Source organism: Osmerus eperlanus, chromosome 7, assembly GCF_963692335.1.
Source record: "Osmerus eperlanus chromosome 7, fOsmEpe2.1, whole genome shotgun sequence".
Taxonomy (NCBI): Eukaryota; Metazoa; Chordata; class Actinopteri; order Osmeriformes; family Osmeridae; genus Osmerus; species Osmerus eperlanus.
This window is the reverse complement of record NC_085024.1, coordinates 4366745-4384556: the sequence shown is the minus strand read 5'-3', so window position 1 is coordinate 4384556 and position 17812 is coordinate 4366745. Positions and strand designations below refer to the sequence as shown.

Here is a 17812-nt window from a genome sequence, read left to right as displayed (position 1 = left end):
CAGCTACACCATCTGTGCATTAACAGTTTACAGTGTAGTTGTACACTGTGCCATGTTGCTATGTGCTGCTGAACCAACTTTTTTTCGACAAAGTTTTGTCTGAGGCTGACAGAGGTTTTTCTGAGGCCGTTTGGTTTGAAGCCGTTTCAGCTGATGCCGTTTCGCCCGAGTCTGACGACTTTTGGTCCCGAGACCTGATGTCTTTTCATTTGAGTCTGACACTTGAGTCTGAGATCTGAGGATGTCCTGAAATGAACACCGTAAAACAGACATAAATAGCCCTACCCAACGCACAGTCATGCACTAATTTGCATAAATACCACAACATATCTAAACATTGGATATAGCCAGGTGAAAATGTCTTGTAGAATCTTGTTGACATCTTACAGTAAAAGACATGTCAAAGGCAAACAAATGTCACCATAAGGGGCAGATATTCAGTCATTCATTCAAGGTCCACTCAACTGTCAATCAACTGTCACTAAGCTGTCACTCAGGTAAGAAAGATTTCCTTTCGTTTCTCCTACATGGATTATTCAACCTACATAAAACATACATGGTGATCAACTACAATTTATTGGGAACATCTGGATGTGTGTTGAGCTATGGTACGACTATTATTGGTGAAGTGACCCAGCCCCAAGAGATTTCAAGCAATAGCTTGCTGAGCTTGATTAAGCCAACAGATTGGTGACGCTATAGGTCAAATAACTGTCACTCATCCTGGTAATATAGATGTCACTCATCCAGGTGCAAACATTTGGCTACGAGCAGACACGCTCAGCATCTTCTGATGAGCTGAGTATCAGTGTAATCGTGGATGGTCAAGTGATTTGCTGCCCTCTGGTGGCGAGGATTAACAGCATACGCGCAACAACAAACATTACCGACCATAACATTTAGTCATTTTTAGCAGACGCTCTTATCCAGAGCGAGCGAACGAATTCTTAATGACGTGTTTTAGTTGAAACAACAAATATTACTGACCATAACACATTCTTAATGACGTATTTTAGTTGACAAATCAGACATCTTCAAGAATATAATATAAACATATATATACATATATATACATATAAATATAATCGTTCAAAATACCTGAATTAAAAATAAAGCTATAACATTAAAAACAAGCTTTTTTAGAGACCATATGTTTAGACAGGTTTAAGAACTCATCAGTCTCATTGAATATGCTTACTTCACATGTCACAGTAGCATAACACAACAACCCTCTCTGGTTCCAGAGTCACTCGGAGGCAGCAAAAATCATCACACAGTTTCAGTTGCCTCTGATAGCCTTTCTGTCCTTTAACTGTCCACTGGTTCGGGTCCACAGCCCATAGCCACAGTTTTGGACGATCCCCATTCCCCGGGTCCTGGTGACCCAAATAGCAGTCACCAACCCGCAGGTTCAACAGAGTCTTGGGATGGTCTCCATGATGTCATTGTGAAGGGTGTGGTAGTTGATGTATTTAGGACGGTGGCCTGGCTACCCTGCTTGGACAAGTTGGGAATTCTGCACTCTTCTCTTCCGTCAGAAAGGTCTTAGATGAAGTTTGAGTTGGGCCTTATCTTCAAGGCTTTTTCAATTGTTTCTGGAGTCTTTCCATGGTGCGTAAACCCTATTTGACTATTTGTATTTCTGCAGATAGTTTTGTAACCAGCAGAGGGAGTCAATGATACGTGAGACGACAACATTCTGCATCAATCAGTGAGCTTTATTGTGAAATCACCCACAGGTCTCCTCAAATCTGGACCAATGAGGGCTGTCTAGCTTGAAGCCATTGTGTTCTTGATCCAGGAGACGTAGTTGCACACTTTGGTGTAGACTCCAGGCTTCTTCTTCAGAGCACAGCCATGCCCCCAGGACACAACGCCCTGCAGCTGCCCGTTATACACCATGGGACCACCAGAGTCGCCCTGGGAGGGTAGGGAGACAGGGATGGGAAGGAGATGAAGCACAGACACAAAGGGAGAGAGAACTGGTTGGGGGGGTGATTGATAGCTGTCCGTCATTTCACATGTCTCATTTGTGGGACAGCTAGATAAATACAGCTGAACGTAACAATTACAAACTCATTCAGTTTCTGGGTGATGACGGTGTATGTTACCTGACAGGAGTCCTTGCCTCCCTCCAGGAAGCCTGCACAGATCATGTTCTCCGTGATCTGGAAAGGATAAGCGTTGAAGCAGGTGTCATCACTCAGCAAGGGGGCTTCCAGACACTGTAGGGTGTGGGGGTACCTTGCTTACAAAAGAAACATGAAATACATTGTTACAATATGCAGAAAGAGATTATTGAGAGAATATTGTCTTCATAAAAAATAGAGCATGGTACTGATATTTTGTTTGATTGAGAGATGTTGTTCCGAGTTCTCAAGAAAAGCAGTTTAGAGACACTGTCGACTAATCAGGCCGGTTAATTTTGATAAAGGATAATAGACATACTAGCTGTTTGATGCACTGTCTGTGTGTAGAGAGGCAGACAACATAGGTATATGTTGTCAGCTATAGATACAGACCATGGATGGTTGTTTATTTGTTTGTTTGATTTCCTTTTAATGTAAGTCTACAGTCCACGTATTCTGTTCTTTACCCCAAATTGTCTTTCGAAGGACATTAAACATCTAAGTAGATGTTAGAAAGATAACAACAACAACAAAAAACACAAACAATCTCGCTGGTCCCACTCACAGCCCTCGTTGCTGGGGCGGAGGCTCCCCCAGCCAGAGATCTGGCAGGTTGACCCATCAGCAGCACACTGAGTGGGGAGGCTGGCAGACTGAACGTAGCTGTTGAGGGTGGCGGGGCGGCTCAGTTTGTTGATGTTATTGTCCTGGGTACGGGAGCTGTAGTCTGGGTGACGGATGAAGCTGTCGGACATGATGGGCTGCTCTGTGCCTTCAGCCTCCCAGATGTTGTGCTCCCCCAGGCGGACCTCTACGGGAGATCTGGGGGAGGGGGGGGTGAAGGTAGAGAGGGAGGCGCGGGTGGTTGTGGGGGTGAAGGTGGAGGGTAGAGGGAGATGGAGGATGAAGAATATGGGAAGGGAAAGATGTCTCTGCATCAATGTTATCACTGGCTTGACAGCCTGCAACATGTCGGCCTAGCTTACCTCAATTTCCTTCAAACAGACTACTCATTCTCAGTCACGTCTTTCAAGAAAAGATCATGGCAAATATTTTTCCAGATATCATCAATTTTTTTAATCATTTATTTATTACTGTATTTAAATCTTGACTTTTATTATAATTAAATCCATTACCGGAAGAGTAAAATTCTAAAATACAATGGTGAAAGATGATCATGTTTCTCAAGTGAGTATCAGTACATCTTGTTCTAAAGCTAACAAGCCTGTCTTTATCTGGTGGGTTTCTTACTTTTGGTAGCAGTGTGCAGCGGAGAGTACCCATTCACTGGAGGAGAGTCCCACCGCAGAAATTGGACCCTGAGAACAGGGACACCTGGTAAGGCACCGAGTGCTTCTCGCACTCGTACCCTCCTACGATCCTGTCATCTAGGGGAGTGGAGGAAACTGAGGAAAGAAATGGAAAGTAAATATGAGAATCTAATCAAGGAAGGCGATACGACACAGCTTTCACAACGTTTGTTGTCTTATTTTTGTTTGTGTCCCATGTAGTAAAGCAGTAGTATATAACTAATTGTTGTGTCTTTAATGCATCAGCTTTTATAATTAGAAATGTTACGATTAGAATTTTTTTTTTTGTAACTAGAACAATTTTCTACTTTACCTGCTCCTGCAGAGACAACTAGAAGGAGAATATTCATGCTTTTCTTATTCTGTGTATGTTGTAGCCTGCAGGATTGGACTGTTTCTGCTTTCCTTTCACTTATATTAGTTCTCTTATCTCACCTTTCTCAAGGTCCTCCACAGTCCCAGATCCGAAAACACATGTTGTATTAACCCTTGAATGTCCTGAAAACCACAGATTAAATTATTTTTGATCATTTTATTTATTTAACAGTATAAATAGAAAGTACAGCAGAAAATCAAGAATCAGAAGCACAGATCTAACAGTATTTTCTTTTAATAAAATATGACCATACACATTGACAGTGATGAATGAAATGGAAAATCTACAAGTGGGCACACTGGATAAGCAGAGAAATAGGTTTGAATTACACATGAAAAAGAAAACTGTTGCAAATTCATATCCTCAGATTTGTAACACTTTCTGTGGGAGTTGCGGATATCAGGTCCACATGACTGAACATGTGAATGTGTAGAATAAGACAGCTGTGGGCCTGCAATGGCAACTTTGTATTTGAGGTTGCACATTTGGATGCGTAATGGCATATTAGGTTGAGTAATCCCTCAAAATATACCACAAACAGAAGTGATTGATGATGAATGACTAAATCTGAGAGGTCCTTCTAAATCTGCTCTCTATTTCACTAGAGGACAAAAACGAAATTAATGAAATATTTTCAGTGTTAGTAGACTAACTGCAGAAAAGTCTAGTAACTCAATCAATATCCGCCATCAAATGTTCTGTGCTTGTAAGAGTATTTGTCAGATATAGAAAAATACAAATTAACTGGTTTTCAGTTTTTTTTTACTTTGTATTTTTCTATATCTGACAAATATCTTGACCTTCATCTGCACTCCCATTCCGTAATAGCGGTGTGTGATGGACGCCTAACAGCGGCCCACACAGGGACTTAAACATCCTTATTTTCTTTATGTACATGTTAACATTCAGCAACACCATACAACTGTCTTCACATAAATAACACACGTCACATAGCTTTTGTTCCTTAGTTCTCATATCAACTTTATTGCTTTTGGTTTACCATATCTTTGTTTGTTTAGTTTCAGCCTTTTTGTTACCTCTTTCTTTGATCATCATGAGGGCAGCATGGCTGCCGTGTCCCAGTAAAGGGTGTCCGACTGGAAAACATGATGCTGAAATGGGGTTCCAGAGTGGATGGGAAGCTCCCATCCCTGTCTGGGCTGTAGGGGTGTTTGCTCCAATTTTGCTCCGATTATTAAGGGGGAGGATGTATGGCGTCCCCTCCCTATATTTATTGTGGCAGCCCAGGCTTATATCACTGTGAGAGGAGCAAGCAGAGGGGAGAGAGGAAGAACCAACCTAGAAGGAAGACCTCTGTGCGTATGAGGCATTGGTTGGGTCTCATGTATTGGTCTTATCTTCACTACTCGGTTTTATTTACTTTGTCCATGTGTTCCATCCATTCAAATGTAAGTAATAAACCCCTGAATATTTTGCACCCTACTCAGTTCTCGTGTGCCTTCTTGGTCATGCCCTCACACGGTGGAAATTCTTAAAAATTATAATCTATTTTGAGCCAGGCAAAGAAAAGTAGTTTAGGGAAACCATAGCTTTACCACTTGTGAGTTATAGTGATGGTGTTGGATAAACTGATTTAAAGATACTGAAATATAATTATTTCCCCAACTACTTTTCTGAGAGAAGGTTAAGACGCTTTTCTTAGTTTCTTCAGACCATATCAACCATACATCTTTGCTAAGTCAAATGTTGTAGAAACACAGAGTTGCAGAGTGGGCCATGTTTGGGCCTAGGTGTTTATCAGCACCAGACAGGAAAACTTTTAAATGTGAGGGTGCACAGACCCCAACCCTGTGATTATATGCACTTAAGACTTAAATATAACTCGTTCCCATCTAGCACAGACAAGTTCTGCAGACTTCATGTACTCCACGCTGCATATCTTAAGGGTCTGGGGAGAAGAATGCTCCATTCATTTCTTTCTAAAACTATTAAGAAACAGGCCGTAGCCTCCCTCTCCAGTGGAATTGAGTTGTGGTTTATAATTCGGAACTTGCAAATGTGACTTAGCAATCCTGTAAGAATACAGAACAACAACTTCCTTAACCCTTGTGTTATCTTCGGGTCATTCTGACCCATCAATCATTGTGACCCACCGTCGTATTGCGACAGATTTACCGCATACAAAGACAAAGTGAAGCATTTTCTTTTAACAGCTAGGCTGTCTCAGACCCCCCACATTGCAAAGGTTAAAAGAAAATTATTTTAATTTGTTTTTGTATTGGGTAAAATTGGGTAAACACAACGATGGTTCGTTATGAACCTTTGGGTCATGTGACCCGAAGGCAGCACGAGGGTTAAACATGCATATTAACCTGACAGTTAGTGTGCAGTTGACAGTAACTGCGTGCAGTCAGTTGTTGTTGTGTTGTGCTTGTACTTTCTGCTGACCACACATTACTTAGTGGCACAGGTTCAAACCCCACCTAATACTTCACTAACATTGTGTGTCTGAACCTTCTCCTCCTGTCTGGTGAAGGAAGTATTACCATAAATCAAACAACAATAAGGAGACAACAACATGCCTCTTTAAGAAAAATGAAACCAGTGGGTTTTGGTTTGTTTCTGGCAAGGTCAGCAACAAACAACAACCACAAGGTTGCAAAAACAGGAGTTTTATAATACAAAAGAAAAATGTATTCTCCTGTCTAAGGGTACTTTTTCTGAGGTGTACATGTGTGCAAAAGCCTTATTTATGAAACTGTCATGGGAGCGAGGAGCACGCGGCTGCACACGTTACACTGGACCATGTGCCACCCAGATGCCTGTTCTATAGGGACAGTGCACAGTGAATCTGGTCCACGGGCAGCATCAGAGCAAGTCAAATGTGGCACAGACGTCTTTTATTCAGACAGAGAGGTTATTGACCTTGACGGCAGGCCAGAGCCACTGCTATAATTTCCCCCCAATAAATACACACACGTCCACTTCCTCCGAACCGGCCCCTTGCCATCCTTCCGTTGACGGGGGGAACAACAACCCTGCTTCTCATCCCCATCCGTGTCCTCAGCTGGGACCCTGCTCCAACACATTCAGTCACTGTCCCATCCCCCAAATTCTAAATATACACCCTCTGCAGGCGGGGTCTGTCGCACACACGGCCCTGTGCCATGGATCTGCATGGCATGTGCAACACAGGCCTTGTTTACTGGCAGGCTGAGCCAAGCGGGATCACTCATATCCTTTAGGTCTGCACAGGGCCCCGGCACTGTGGTTGGAAAAGGGGACAAATATAAGGAAGTGGTTTAGGTTAGAGGGCCTCAGCTTTTTCGTCATGTGTGGGGTGACTGAGGGTAAATTCAGCAGAGCCGCTTTTTGGTGGGAAGGCGGAGGTATAGTTGGTACCCATCTGACTTTAAAAAGCCAAAATTCCTGAACTCCCGCACCCATGACACAACGGTACGATTTCCAGTCAGCACCGCAACTGTATCAACAAACCATGCGGGTAGAAGATTCCCACTGTGTGTTTGTGCTCTGTCTTCATGACAAGCCCTATGAAAGATTCTGGAAGCTCCAAGCATTCTACAACTCTGTTTTTGCTTTGGCCAGAGTTGTCGAAAGGCAACAAGCCTACAATGTTTGTTCCTCAACAACTCCAAAAGCACTGGGTGGTTCAGTGAGCTATGTCATTAGTATTTCACTGCCCTAGAGCTAGACTCCCAGTACATTCAGCCTGATCTCTACTGGTCTATGCCACACCCTCCCTCCAGCTGCAGAGAAGAATACACCCCCAACTCAGGGGTCACTCCCCAACACCCTCCCTCACCCCTCATTCTCTCTCCAAAAAACACTATTCCTCTTAAACTCCCATTGGTTGTTTTACACACCCAAATTGGTATTTGTGCAGCACAGCCTAATTACAAGTTTGGTTGGCAAATCAAGAAGTATGGCAAAACTTGGTCTGTGAGAGCTTACCTCAAACTATAGCTTAGGGTTAGCTATTAATATACACTCGACACACCAGCATTTTGAACCGCCTTGCTTAAAAGCTACACAGAATGGCAGGAGTACAATCAGTTTGAATAATACTTAACATGAAAAGGATCGCTAAACTGAAGGGGAAAAGAAAATAGCAACGACACTATTTATGCAGTCTAGACATCAATGGAGACAGACACATCCTTCACTGCTACAATGTTCATAATTTTAAAAAAAATCGACTGTACAGTTTTAACAGAGCATTCCTTGGGTGGGAAGAATCAACCTTCGATTTCCGTTATTTTAACTGTTCCCTCCAGATGGAGAGATGTGCTTTTGGGTCTCTGTGTGTGAAATCGGAGTGGGAAGGTTCAGATTATGAATATTTATGCGTAAGAGAGAAAGGAAATGTTAACAGACATATGACTCTCCCCACGTCCAAACTAATGAAGTTGGTCCCAATGCGGGACTGCACTGCAGTATGTCTCACTCAGTGATGTGCACGCACACACACACAAACTTGAGGCTTTAATTCTCTTCCCCCTCACATCTGGTGCATTGGCAGGACAGTGGAGTTCTTGCAGGATACAAATTCCACAAGGACCGGGGGCTGGACAAAACGTAAGTGCTTGTTTTGTGAAAAAATAGGTGTGATTGTCTGTCGCTTTTAGGTCTGACAGATAGGTCTAGAGTGAGTTGGATAGTTGACAAAGATAACACTCCTACAACTTGTTATTACTCACAGTATGCTGTCATAGGTAGACATGAAAAGAGTCAATGTATCTCCACGGTGTGCACACTGATTCAATAATTCAATGTTTAAAAGACCAATATTACTTTATTTTTACAAGAATGCCAGCACATAGAAACGTAGCCAAAGTTCAGTAATAAAAACAGAGTGAAAGAAAACATTTCCTGGCCTGCCTGGACAACGGTTTAGGAGTCACAGAAACTTGATTCATTTAAACGTTCTGCTTGTGCACGTCCTGACCACGCTAAACAAGATCCATCTGCCAACCCAGCTAAGAAACACCCTGGACCGAATTCAGCCGAGAAATAACCCCACAAAGCATCGTTCAGACCCTCCCACGGCTGTCTCTCCTAGATGCACAGCATGTCTGTGAGGTGTGGGTGGACTGAGGAACGGCGGTGGACAACATGTGGGAGGAAACAGAACCATTTGGATGTTGATTCTAGGTTCTCTCTGCTTCCGCCCCTCTGAACCATGTGAGTATGCGTTGGGGAAGGGCTGTGTGCTCAGAGGGCAGATTTCTACGATCTCAGCAACAAACCCTCACCCACATCTCATATCGACATCTTGCACTGATTAGGTCCTTCCCTTGTTACTTGCTCAAACGATTATGTTCGGGGGTTTGGTAGATGGAGGTGGATACATGAACACTGGAACAATACACCACAGGCCCAATCCACAGAGGCTGTCACTGTGTGGGTGTGCAAATATAAATCATAGATCCCACATTTGGTCCCAGCATGATCACTGTAAGAGCTTCAAACTTCAGCATCAGAGTGCTCATGGCCTAAAAAAAAAGTACAGGTGACCTCATTTAAATATCACAAATCCTATGAAAAGCATTGAAGAGGACATCGTCATCGCATGTCATATACAATAATATAAAACACGTCTGTCTTGTAGACTGGTTTATTGATATGGCTTAAACATGAACATGACACAGGATGTCAGTGAATGAAATGTGCAGCCTAAGTGAAATATCCCATTTCACCAATGTTCAGTAAAAACGCAATGCCTGCGTAGTTCCCCATCAATTAATAACCGCCATTAGCTAACTGAGTTAGTTGTGTAATGATAAACCTCCAAAATTTCAACAGTATGAAAGTTTAACAGGCACACAGGACATCCTCTAGTCAGATTGCAAAATTATTGTTTCCGTTTGGGTTGAAATACTAAAGGATGGTAAAGCCGTGACACTTTGAGGGTTAGATGTGATAACTATTCTGAGACGTAAAATGTATCTGGGAAAACTTGGTGAAAATAGATGAACTTCCAGAATTGATTAATTCACTGAAATGTATAGTTCGTCTTCTAGTGGTCAGGGACATTCATTTATTGTTGGGGGAAACCACTCCTTTCCAAACTGTGGTTATGAACATGGGCCAAATGGAACAGATGAAAAGTGGCCCCGTTCTGTTGAATGTTTTACTTGCCAGAAATAATGTGTTACTTTACCAGTGCACAATGGGTGACATGGGTAAGTTTAACAGAGATACATCACGGGGTTTGGCATGCCATATTGTTAGATCTTGGTATGCAAACTGTGCCATTTTTATGCAAACTGTGCCATTTTTTATACCTTTCACAGATGGAATACATCGATTTAGGAACCATAGTATTTGAATATACCAGTCAGTACACTTTGTGTGGCAATTTCTATAAAAATCACGACATTGCTACAACTAGTTTAGCACATTTGACATTCTATTTCTGAATCAGAGGAGGCTGCTATAAGGCTGCTTAGCTAGAAACCAGTATTCTCTTTAAAGGGGTCATTGATTACGAAACCGATTTTACCTTGTCATAGTTGAACAACGACAGTTCGGTGGGTAAAATGGACATACAGTGAATCTCAAAGTCCATTGACACCTCTTTCCTATCTAAATCTCACAACTTGAAACTGCAGCTGTAAAACGATCGGTTTTGAAAAAGCGGAATTTGTGATGTCACAAATTACGCATCGCCTTTGTCACGCCCCAACATTTACATACAGACCAGCCCTCTGGTGTTCTGGCCCAGGATCTAAGACAGTAGTTTAGTTGCGCGCTGCTCTGTGTACAACAAAGGAGAAAGTTGGAAAGTTTTTAAAGCATATTGAAAATGGACCATCGTAAATGCAGTGTTCCAGGCTGTACTGGGAATGCTGACACTTCAGAATTCCCAAGGAACCATCACTCGACTGGCATGGCTGATGTTTATCTATGAGAAGATCCCTGTGAAGTTCTATACTCATTTATTCATTTGCTCGAACCATTTCACCAAAGACAGTTTTGAATGAAAACCTTGGACAATTTAAAGAAGGATTTGCTAAGCCGCTGTTGCTGAAAAGAGGTGCTGTTCCAACCGTATATGCTCATCACAAATGCAAGCTATAAGTATGATTTTGTCGCTAACAGTTAGCCTATTAGCAATGCTAATGTCTCCTGTATCTAGCATATGTAGAATGCTAAATACGTTTCCAGGGCTCTCAAGTGTCACGCACTGAGCGTGACAGTCACCCATTTCGGTCTTTTGTCACGCCCTCCCGCCACACATTGTATTTCTCACGCAGTGAATTTTTTTATTTATAATATATTTAATATGCCGCAGCACCCAACCAAAATTCCTCTGGCTGCGCCGCTCTCACTATGGAACGGGCAGGAATCAAGCGCGTCTCCCCTGGAGTTCTTAGTCGAGCCTGCCACTTATCAGCCAATCAAAAAAAAGAAAGGGTCTATACAATAGCCAATCGGAAAATAGCACCATTGTATCTGGGTAAGATTTAATGCAACAACCAATGGAAAAAAAGCATATCCTGTAATTTTTCGTTATTCTGCTACGACGTCTTCTGAAAGTTTTGTTCACCTACAAAGCAAACCACTGCAGCTCGAGCATCACTTTGAGCACAGTCATGATCTCCTGTTTTACTGTTACAACATATTCATAACTTGTTTGACACAAACAATGACAACTTGTCATGGATGCATTAATCATTGCTGCCTTTCAAAGATGTCAGGTAAAAAGCAATTAATTAATACATTTATTTTGACCCCCTGACGACGCCGGGGGGGGGGGGGGGGGAATGTCACTCTTGCCTGTCTTCAAAACTTGAGAGCCCTGCGTTTCTAAACACATCAACATACCTTACTTAGCAAATGACCCTAGCTAGACTAGCTGTAGTCGGCATTAGAAGGGAAGCTTCCGAAAAAATTGCCAGTAAACGAATAGCAGCCTAGCCTATTGAATGTCCAGATTATCTATTTGAAAGAACTGGAGAAAGGCAGGTGCTAGATATAGGATACATTAGCATTGCTAATAACTGTTACCGACAAAATCATACTACAGCTTGCGGTTATGATGAACATAAGGTCGGAACGCACCTCTTTTCAGCAACAGCTTAATAGCAAATCCCAGTGTTTCCCCTACCATTATATTAGGGGGGCGCCCCGCCCCCCCAACGGCACCGCCCGCACCCCCTGGAAGGTCAAGTAAAATATATATTTTATATATAGCGCCCGATCACAAAATAAGTCATTTCAGGTTACCTTTCCTATAAAACAGGTGTATAGCTTGCTCTTTTATTAAACAAACTAAATGGCCTATATATTTATTTACACGACGGCATGTCATTTCTGTCTCTACATGGTCGCCGTCCGTCCCCGTCCCCCCCGTCCCCGGTCCCCCCAAAGCTGTAAACCTAGGGGAAACACTGAAATCCTATTTTATATTGTCCCAGGTTTTCAAAACCGTCCTTGGTGAAATGGTTCGCGCAAATGTGTCGAGGGTCGAACTGCACAGGGCTCTTCTACACTACGGTATAGACAAACATCAGCCATGTCCGTCAAGTCAATGTTAGCTAGACTCTAGCTCATCTGCTTTTTATTAACGCTGATTTGCAAGGAATGCAAGAACAGCTAGATAGCGAAAACGCCTAGACTGTAGCATGTAAACTAGTTTAGCTTGCTAACGCAAGAGCATGGGTAGAATGTGTGATGATTTAGCCTAGTTTATTGGCAATGGGGATAACGTTATTTCATGTTCCTGACTGTTTCATTCACATAAATAACCTGTGTTGTCATGTAAATCTACAATTCAAGATGCATGTTTGTCCAGATCTATTTTTCAGCAAGATAGCTAGTTGAGTTGAATCAAGATAGTTTGTTTGCTGAGCTGTAGTGCTAACGTTACCCACCTAAGGCGATCCTGTTTGCTTCGACAACAGAAGTGGAAACAACTAACATAATCATTTCAAATGATATCTAGTCAATCTGTTGAAAACAGTGTTGTGTAGACACAATAGATTTATTTGTACGTTTTTATTTCAAGTCTCCACCTTCCTTGTTTCAGTGAGTGCTGTTGGCCGTGTTGCGTCTTTGCTCCGCAGCTTCACTCATTGTAAACCAATCAGCGCACAGCTCTTCTATATATTCATGAGCATACCATAAAAGGAAAAAAACTAGCGTTTTTTCCAGGAAAATTTCACTGGATTTATCAGGGGGCATAGAACAGCACCCGGGCCATTTTCAGCCCAACCAATGTTACATACCCTATTCGGAGACCTTAAGGAACAGTGTGAAATACCCCAAAAACACAGTCAATGACCCCTTTAACCCTTGTGCTGCCTTCGGGTCACATGACCCAAAGGTTCATAACGAACCATCGTTGTGTTTACCCAATTTTACCCAATACAAAAACAAATAAAAATAATTTTCTTTTAACCTTTGCAATGTGGGGGGTCTGAGACAACCCGACGGTTAAAAGAAAATGCTTCACTTTGTTTTTGTATGCGGTAAAGTTGTCGCAATACGACGGTGGGTCACAATGACTGATGGGTCAGAATGACCCGAAGATAACACAAGGGTTAAAGCATGGCCGCCACTGTCAGTAGGCTATTGCCAGTATTGCCTACTTTCTCGCAGACCTTATGTCGTTTATTTCATTTTGAAGACTAAAGTAAACTGTAATGGAATGTGATGTAGTGAAGAATTAAATCCGCTGCGATACATGAAAACATTCGACTTTTGAGAGCGATAGATTTGAGCGCATGTGCACGACTACAGTGGCAGTGCTCTAGACCCTTTGTACTGGGGAGCTTGCCCTAGTATAAATTTGGTGTGCCCCACTAAAATCTCAAATTTCCGTTTTAACAATTTACTTTTTTAGTCAGTGTATTCATTTAGATTGATAATCCAGGAATGAAAGAAACTGTATCCCAATCAACGCTTGTGAAATCAACAGTTTAACCGAAAACAAACTGATTTGTGCCCACAGAATTTTATGTCCCCGCGCTCTTCTATAACTGCAGCGGCACAGAATCCCAGGTATCGACAAGCAAGTCAGAATTGAGTTAGGCAAAAAAAAACATTATCAAACTATATAAAGTTTTTAAGGCCTACCGATCATCTTATTTAGACAGAAAATAATAACAACATGACTCCAAAATACAACATTACATGGTGCTCAAAAAACTATTTGCACTCTATCAAACTTAGCCCCTGAACTGTAGGCTATAGTGGGGTTAAGAGAGGGAAAGTTTCTATAGCCTAGTGCTTTGTGTTGCACACTTCTTGTACGCTGCAAGCTTGGAAGAAGAAGAAAAAATGATATGAATAATGAGGGGAATTGCCCCAGTAGCCGGCTACAGCCAACGCCCATTTTACATTGCATGAATATGATCCTTACACACAACATATACAAATACAAAATAGCTTAATAATTATTTTATGCATATTGTGTCTGACGATAAAGTTTGGCAATACTACTTTTACAGTGGTGATGGCACCTCTGTGCCAAGTTGTGCGTGCAGATATCATGACCATGTCAGTCCAATTTAGGACGGCAGTGGCAGTGATGGGAATAACCTGCCATCTCAAACTGAAGACACAAAATTATTGACATATGCTCTGACTTTTATTTCATGTTGTGCGGTACACAGCGACATGAAAAAAATTGCCAGATGTTGATCCAAACAGTCGACAGAGGCCAATTACACTTGACCACAAACAAACATGAGCTCACTCTTGTAGAAAGGAAAACACATTACTCTCAGGCCATTCGATTGAGGCGGGGTTGGCGGCTTCACACAACCCAACATTTTTCCTGCAGTGCTCACCTTATTTCACTTGTGTGTGTTCCCTGACAGATTCTAATGTGACAAACGTTCATGAGAATTTCACTACACAATATCAAAAGTATAACAAGATCACCGGTGTTTTCAATGTGCACGTGTAGGCATCATGTTCTGTATGGAAAAACATTGGTCTAATGGAGCAAGAGGCCATCATTCGATATTTGGCTGCTTTGGAAAACTAGCTTACCCTTTACTTCTCAAACTGATGGTCACAAAAAAAGTAATTGCTGATGCTATAATTTGTTCCCATCACGCAATCTTAAGCAGTTTCGTGAAGTCCAAAGCAGCTACACAGGGCTACATGTGGTCTTCTTCAAGCTACTTGGTGTTTTTTACTTGAAACTTTTCTTGAGAGTCTATGACGTCACATACTTCGAGGAGGTACAAGAAAGTCTGCGCTCCGACTTCTGTCTCAATCTGGGTTTCGCACCATTGACATCTTCGATCTCCTGCTCTGACTGGAATACACCCTAATCAAGGTATGCTTTTTAGATTGAGAAAATAACAGGTTCGTTTTTGGAGTAATTTCTGCCTTATTTAATTGAATACCGTACTGTTGAATCACTTGCGTTCAGTTATAAAATCATTCAAAGAAAGACATCTAGGCTACGATTGTGTGTATCTTTATCATGTTACCTTGTCTGATATTGCACAAGGTTTAAAATATATAGGCCTACTGACATGTAAACTAAAATTAATTGAGGTTGGATTCTATATGACACGTTTTCTCAAATTTGAAGCTATAAAAACAACAATTGTTACAACAACGTATGAATACTTAAGCTATTTAAACTCCGCCGTAGCAATGTTGATAAACCCCAACATACGTAAAAGTGTCAATTTATCTAAATCACTTTCCAAAAGAAATCTTGCAATTCTCAGAAATTCGTTCTGTGTTGATGTTTTTTCCTTTTAAACATTCTGCCCATGCAGTCTGTACCGAGAAACATGTCTCAGCAATTTCAAACTTTAAGGTTACTCAATTTCAGAGCACTTGACCTGAACGGCATTCTTTACTGTTGAGGATGTAGGATTGAGTCAAATGTCCTTCGAATTCTTTCCTTCTGTAACCATAACGCTTAGGTGAGGTTCTCCCTCACCTAAGCGTTGTCGTCCAAGAATGAACAAATAATCAGAGAGCGTTTGTGACCTCTAGCGGCCATAAAAAGATAAACAGGTTTTGTTGCGCAGAAGCACTTTAACATGCGAATGTACAGTTGATAGGAATGAGGAGCAAGCAATAAAAAAGTATGTAGCCTATTGATTAAGTTATACAAGATATGTCGTTTAGGAGAGATACATTTCCCTTGTCTTCCAATAAATGCCAAAGGTTATATTATTTAATTACATAGAAACAGCAGCTGACAGTAGTTATCACTTTTCCAAGCCATACAGTTGTCTTATATTTCTCTGTCTTTTTTGGACAGAAAACAATGATGGAAATGGTTGTGACCAGCACCCCACTTTACGCCTGGATGAACACTCTTGAAAACATTTCATCTCCCGACAACCAAACAGATGAGGAATATGAAGACGAGCTCGCGAACCTCAGGCACTCTCTCAACACCATGTCCCTCATCGTTTACTGCTTGGCCTTTGTGCTGGGCGTGCTTGGAAACGGAGTGGTCATCTGGGTAACAGGATTCAAGATGAAGAAGACAGTCAACACAGTATGGTTCCTCAATCTGGCTGTGGCTGACTTCCTCTTCACTGCCTTCCTTCCCCTGAGTGTGACCTACACTGCTATGGGCTTCCACTGGCCCTTTGGCAAGTTTATGTGCAAGCTCAATAGCACCGTCAGCTTCCTCAACATGTTTGCTAGTGTCTACATACTGGTTGTGATCAGTGCGGACAGGTGCGTGTCTGTGGTGTGGCCAGTCTGGGCTCAGAACCACCGGAGCGTGCGCAAGGCATCCTGTGTGAGCCTGGGTATCTGGCTGCTGGCCCTGGTCCTCAGCGCACCTTACTTTGTGTTCAGGGACGTGGGCGCTTCCTACCACGATGAAGACATTGTCAACTGCTTCAACAACTTCGTCTTCTCCGATGACTACGAGACAGCCGCGGTGGTGGAGCTGCGGGCGTTCCGCCACCAAGCGATGACCATCACACGGTTCCTGCTGGGGTTCGTGGTCCCCTTCTCCGTCATTGTCTCCTGCTACGCCATCATCATCCACCGTCTGAAGAGAAACCGTACCCTGGCCAGCCACTCCGGCCGCACCTTCAAGATTATTGCAGCAGTCATCACTGCCTTCTTCCTGTGCTGGGCCCCTTACCACATCTTCTCTCTCATAGAGATGGTGAATCATATGTCTGCTGAGTTCAGCGACACTTTAGACCATGTGACCACCATCGGGATCCCAATATCCACCAGCTTGGCTTTTCTCAATAGCTGTTTGAATCCTCTGCTGTATGTGTTCATGGGCCAGGATTTCAAAGACAAGGTTCGCAAGTCCATCCTGAAGGTACTGGAGAGTGCCTTTACTGAGGAAGTGTCTCCCTCAAACACTTTTACAAATTCAGGAATCACCAGTCGCAGCAAGGAGAAGTCTTTCTCCGATGCTGAGGTATAGAGGTTCATGGGAAGTTGAGGCAATTCTTTATGAACAATTGAACATTTCCGTACAGCTGGTTCGGAGGTTAGGTTTCAGATTCAACCTCATGTCATCTGGAATGGAAACACTGAGCAAGATCAACACCTGGAGTTGATATCAACAAAATTGACTTGCAGAGTTTTGCGACTATATAATCTGATAAATGTCATGAGATGTGTCATGTGAATGTCTTGTCAATGTCATGTTTATGTCCACATTCAATAGTTTCTATTGTCCAACGTTGAGATTCTAATAGTCTGTATTAACCATTTTCACATACAAAATGTTATAGAAATTTGTGTTTCTTACTTTGGCTGTTTTACATATTTTCAGTGTTTTTTTTATATTGATTAAAAAACATCTCTTTTCATTGACATGTTTGTCTGGCAATTTCTTTACAATTCTAGGATCTCAATTCTATAATAAAAGCATTACCTCATTATCACTTATATCAGTTGACTTGACAGAATACAGAATAAAGAAGGAATCTACATTTAGTCATTTAGCAGACGCTCTTATCCAGAGCGACTTACAGTAAGTACAGGGACATTCCCCTGAGGCAAATAGGGTGAAGTGCTTTGCCCAAGGACACAACATCAGTTGGCATGAT

The 17812-nt window shown here is 42.1% G+C and overlaps 1 protein-coding gene and 1 pseudogene across 1 annotated transcript; one reads left to right on the top strand and one right to left on the bottom strand.

Annotated features, from left to right (window-relative positions):
- Nucleotides 1-1703: 1703 nt before the first annotated feature.
- Nucleotides 1704-3916, bottom strand: LOC134024157 (trypsin-like; annotated as a pseudogene).
- A 10856-nt stretch (nucleotides 3917-14772) lies between these two features.
- On the top strand, nucleotides 14773-17576 carry fpr1 (formyl peptide receptor 1). Its single transcript, XM_062466631.1, has 2 exons — nucleotides 14773-15090; nucleotides 16039-17576. The coding sequence occupies exon 2, from the start codon at nucleotides 16045-16047 to the stop codon at nucleotides 17179-17181; it is 1137 nt and encodes a 378-aa protein (XP_062322615.1). The 5' UTR covers nucleotides 14773-15090; nucleotides 16039-16044; the 3' UTR covers nucleotides 17182-17576.
- The last annotated feature ends 236 nt before the right edge of the window (nucleotides 17577-17812 follow it).

Bases quoted from the DNA above. Each gene is read 5' to 3' on its own strand.
- fpr1 (XM_062466631.1), top strand. From the start codon at position 16,045: ATGATGGAAATGGTTGTGACCAGCACCCCACTTTACGCCTGGATGAAC.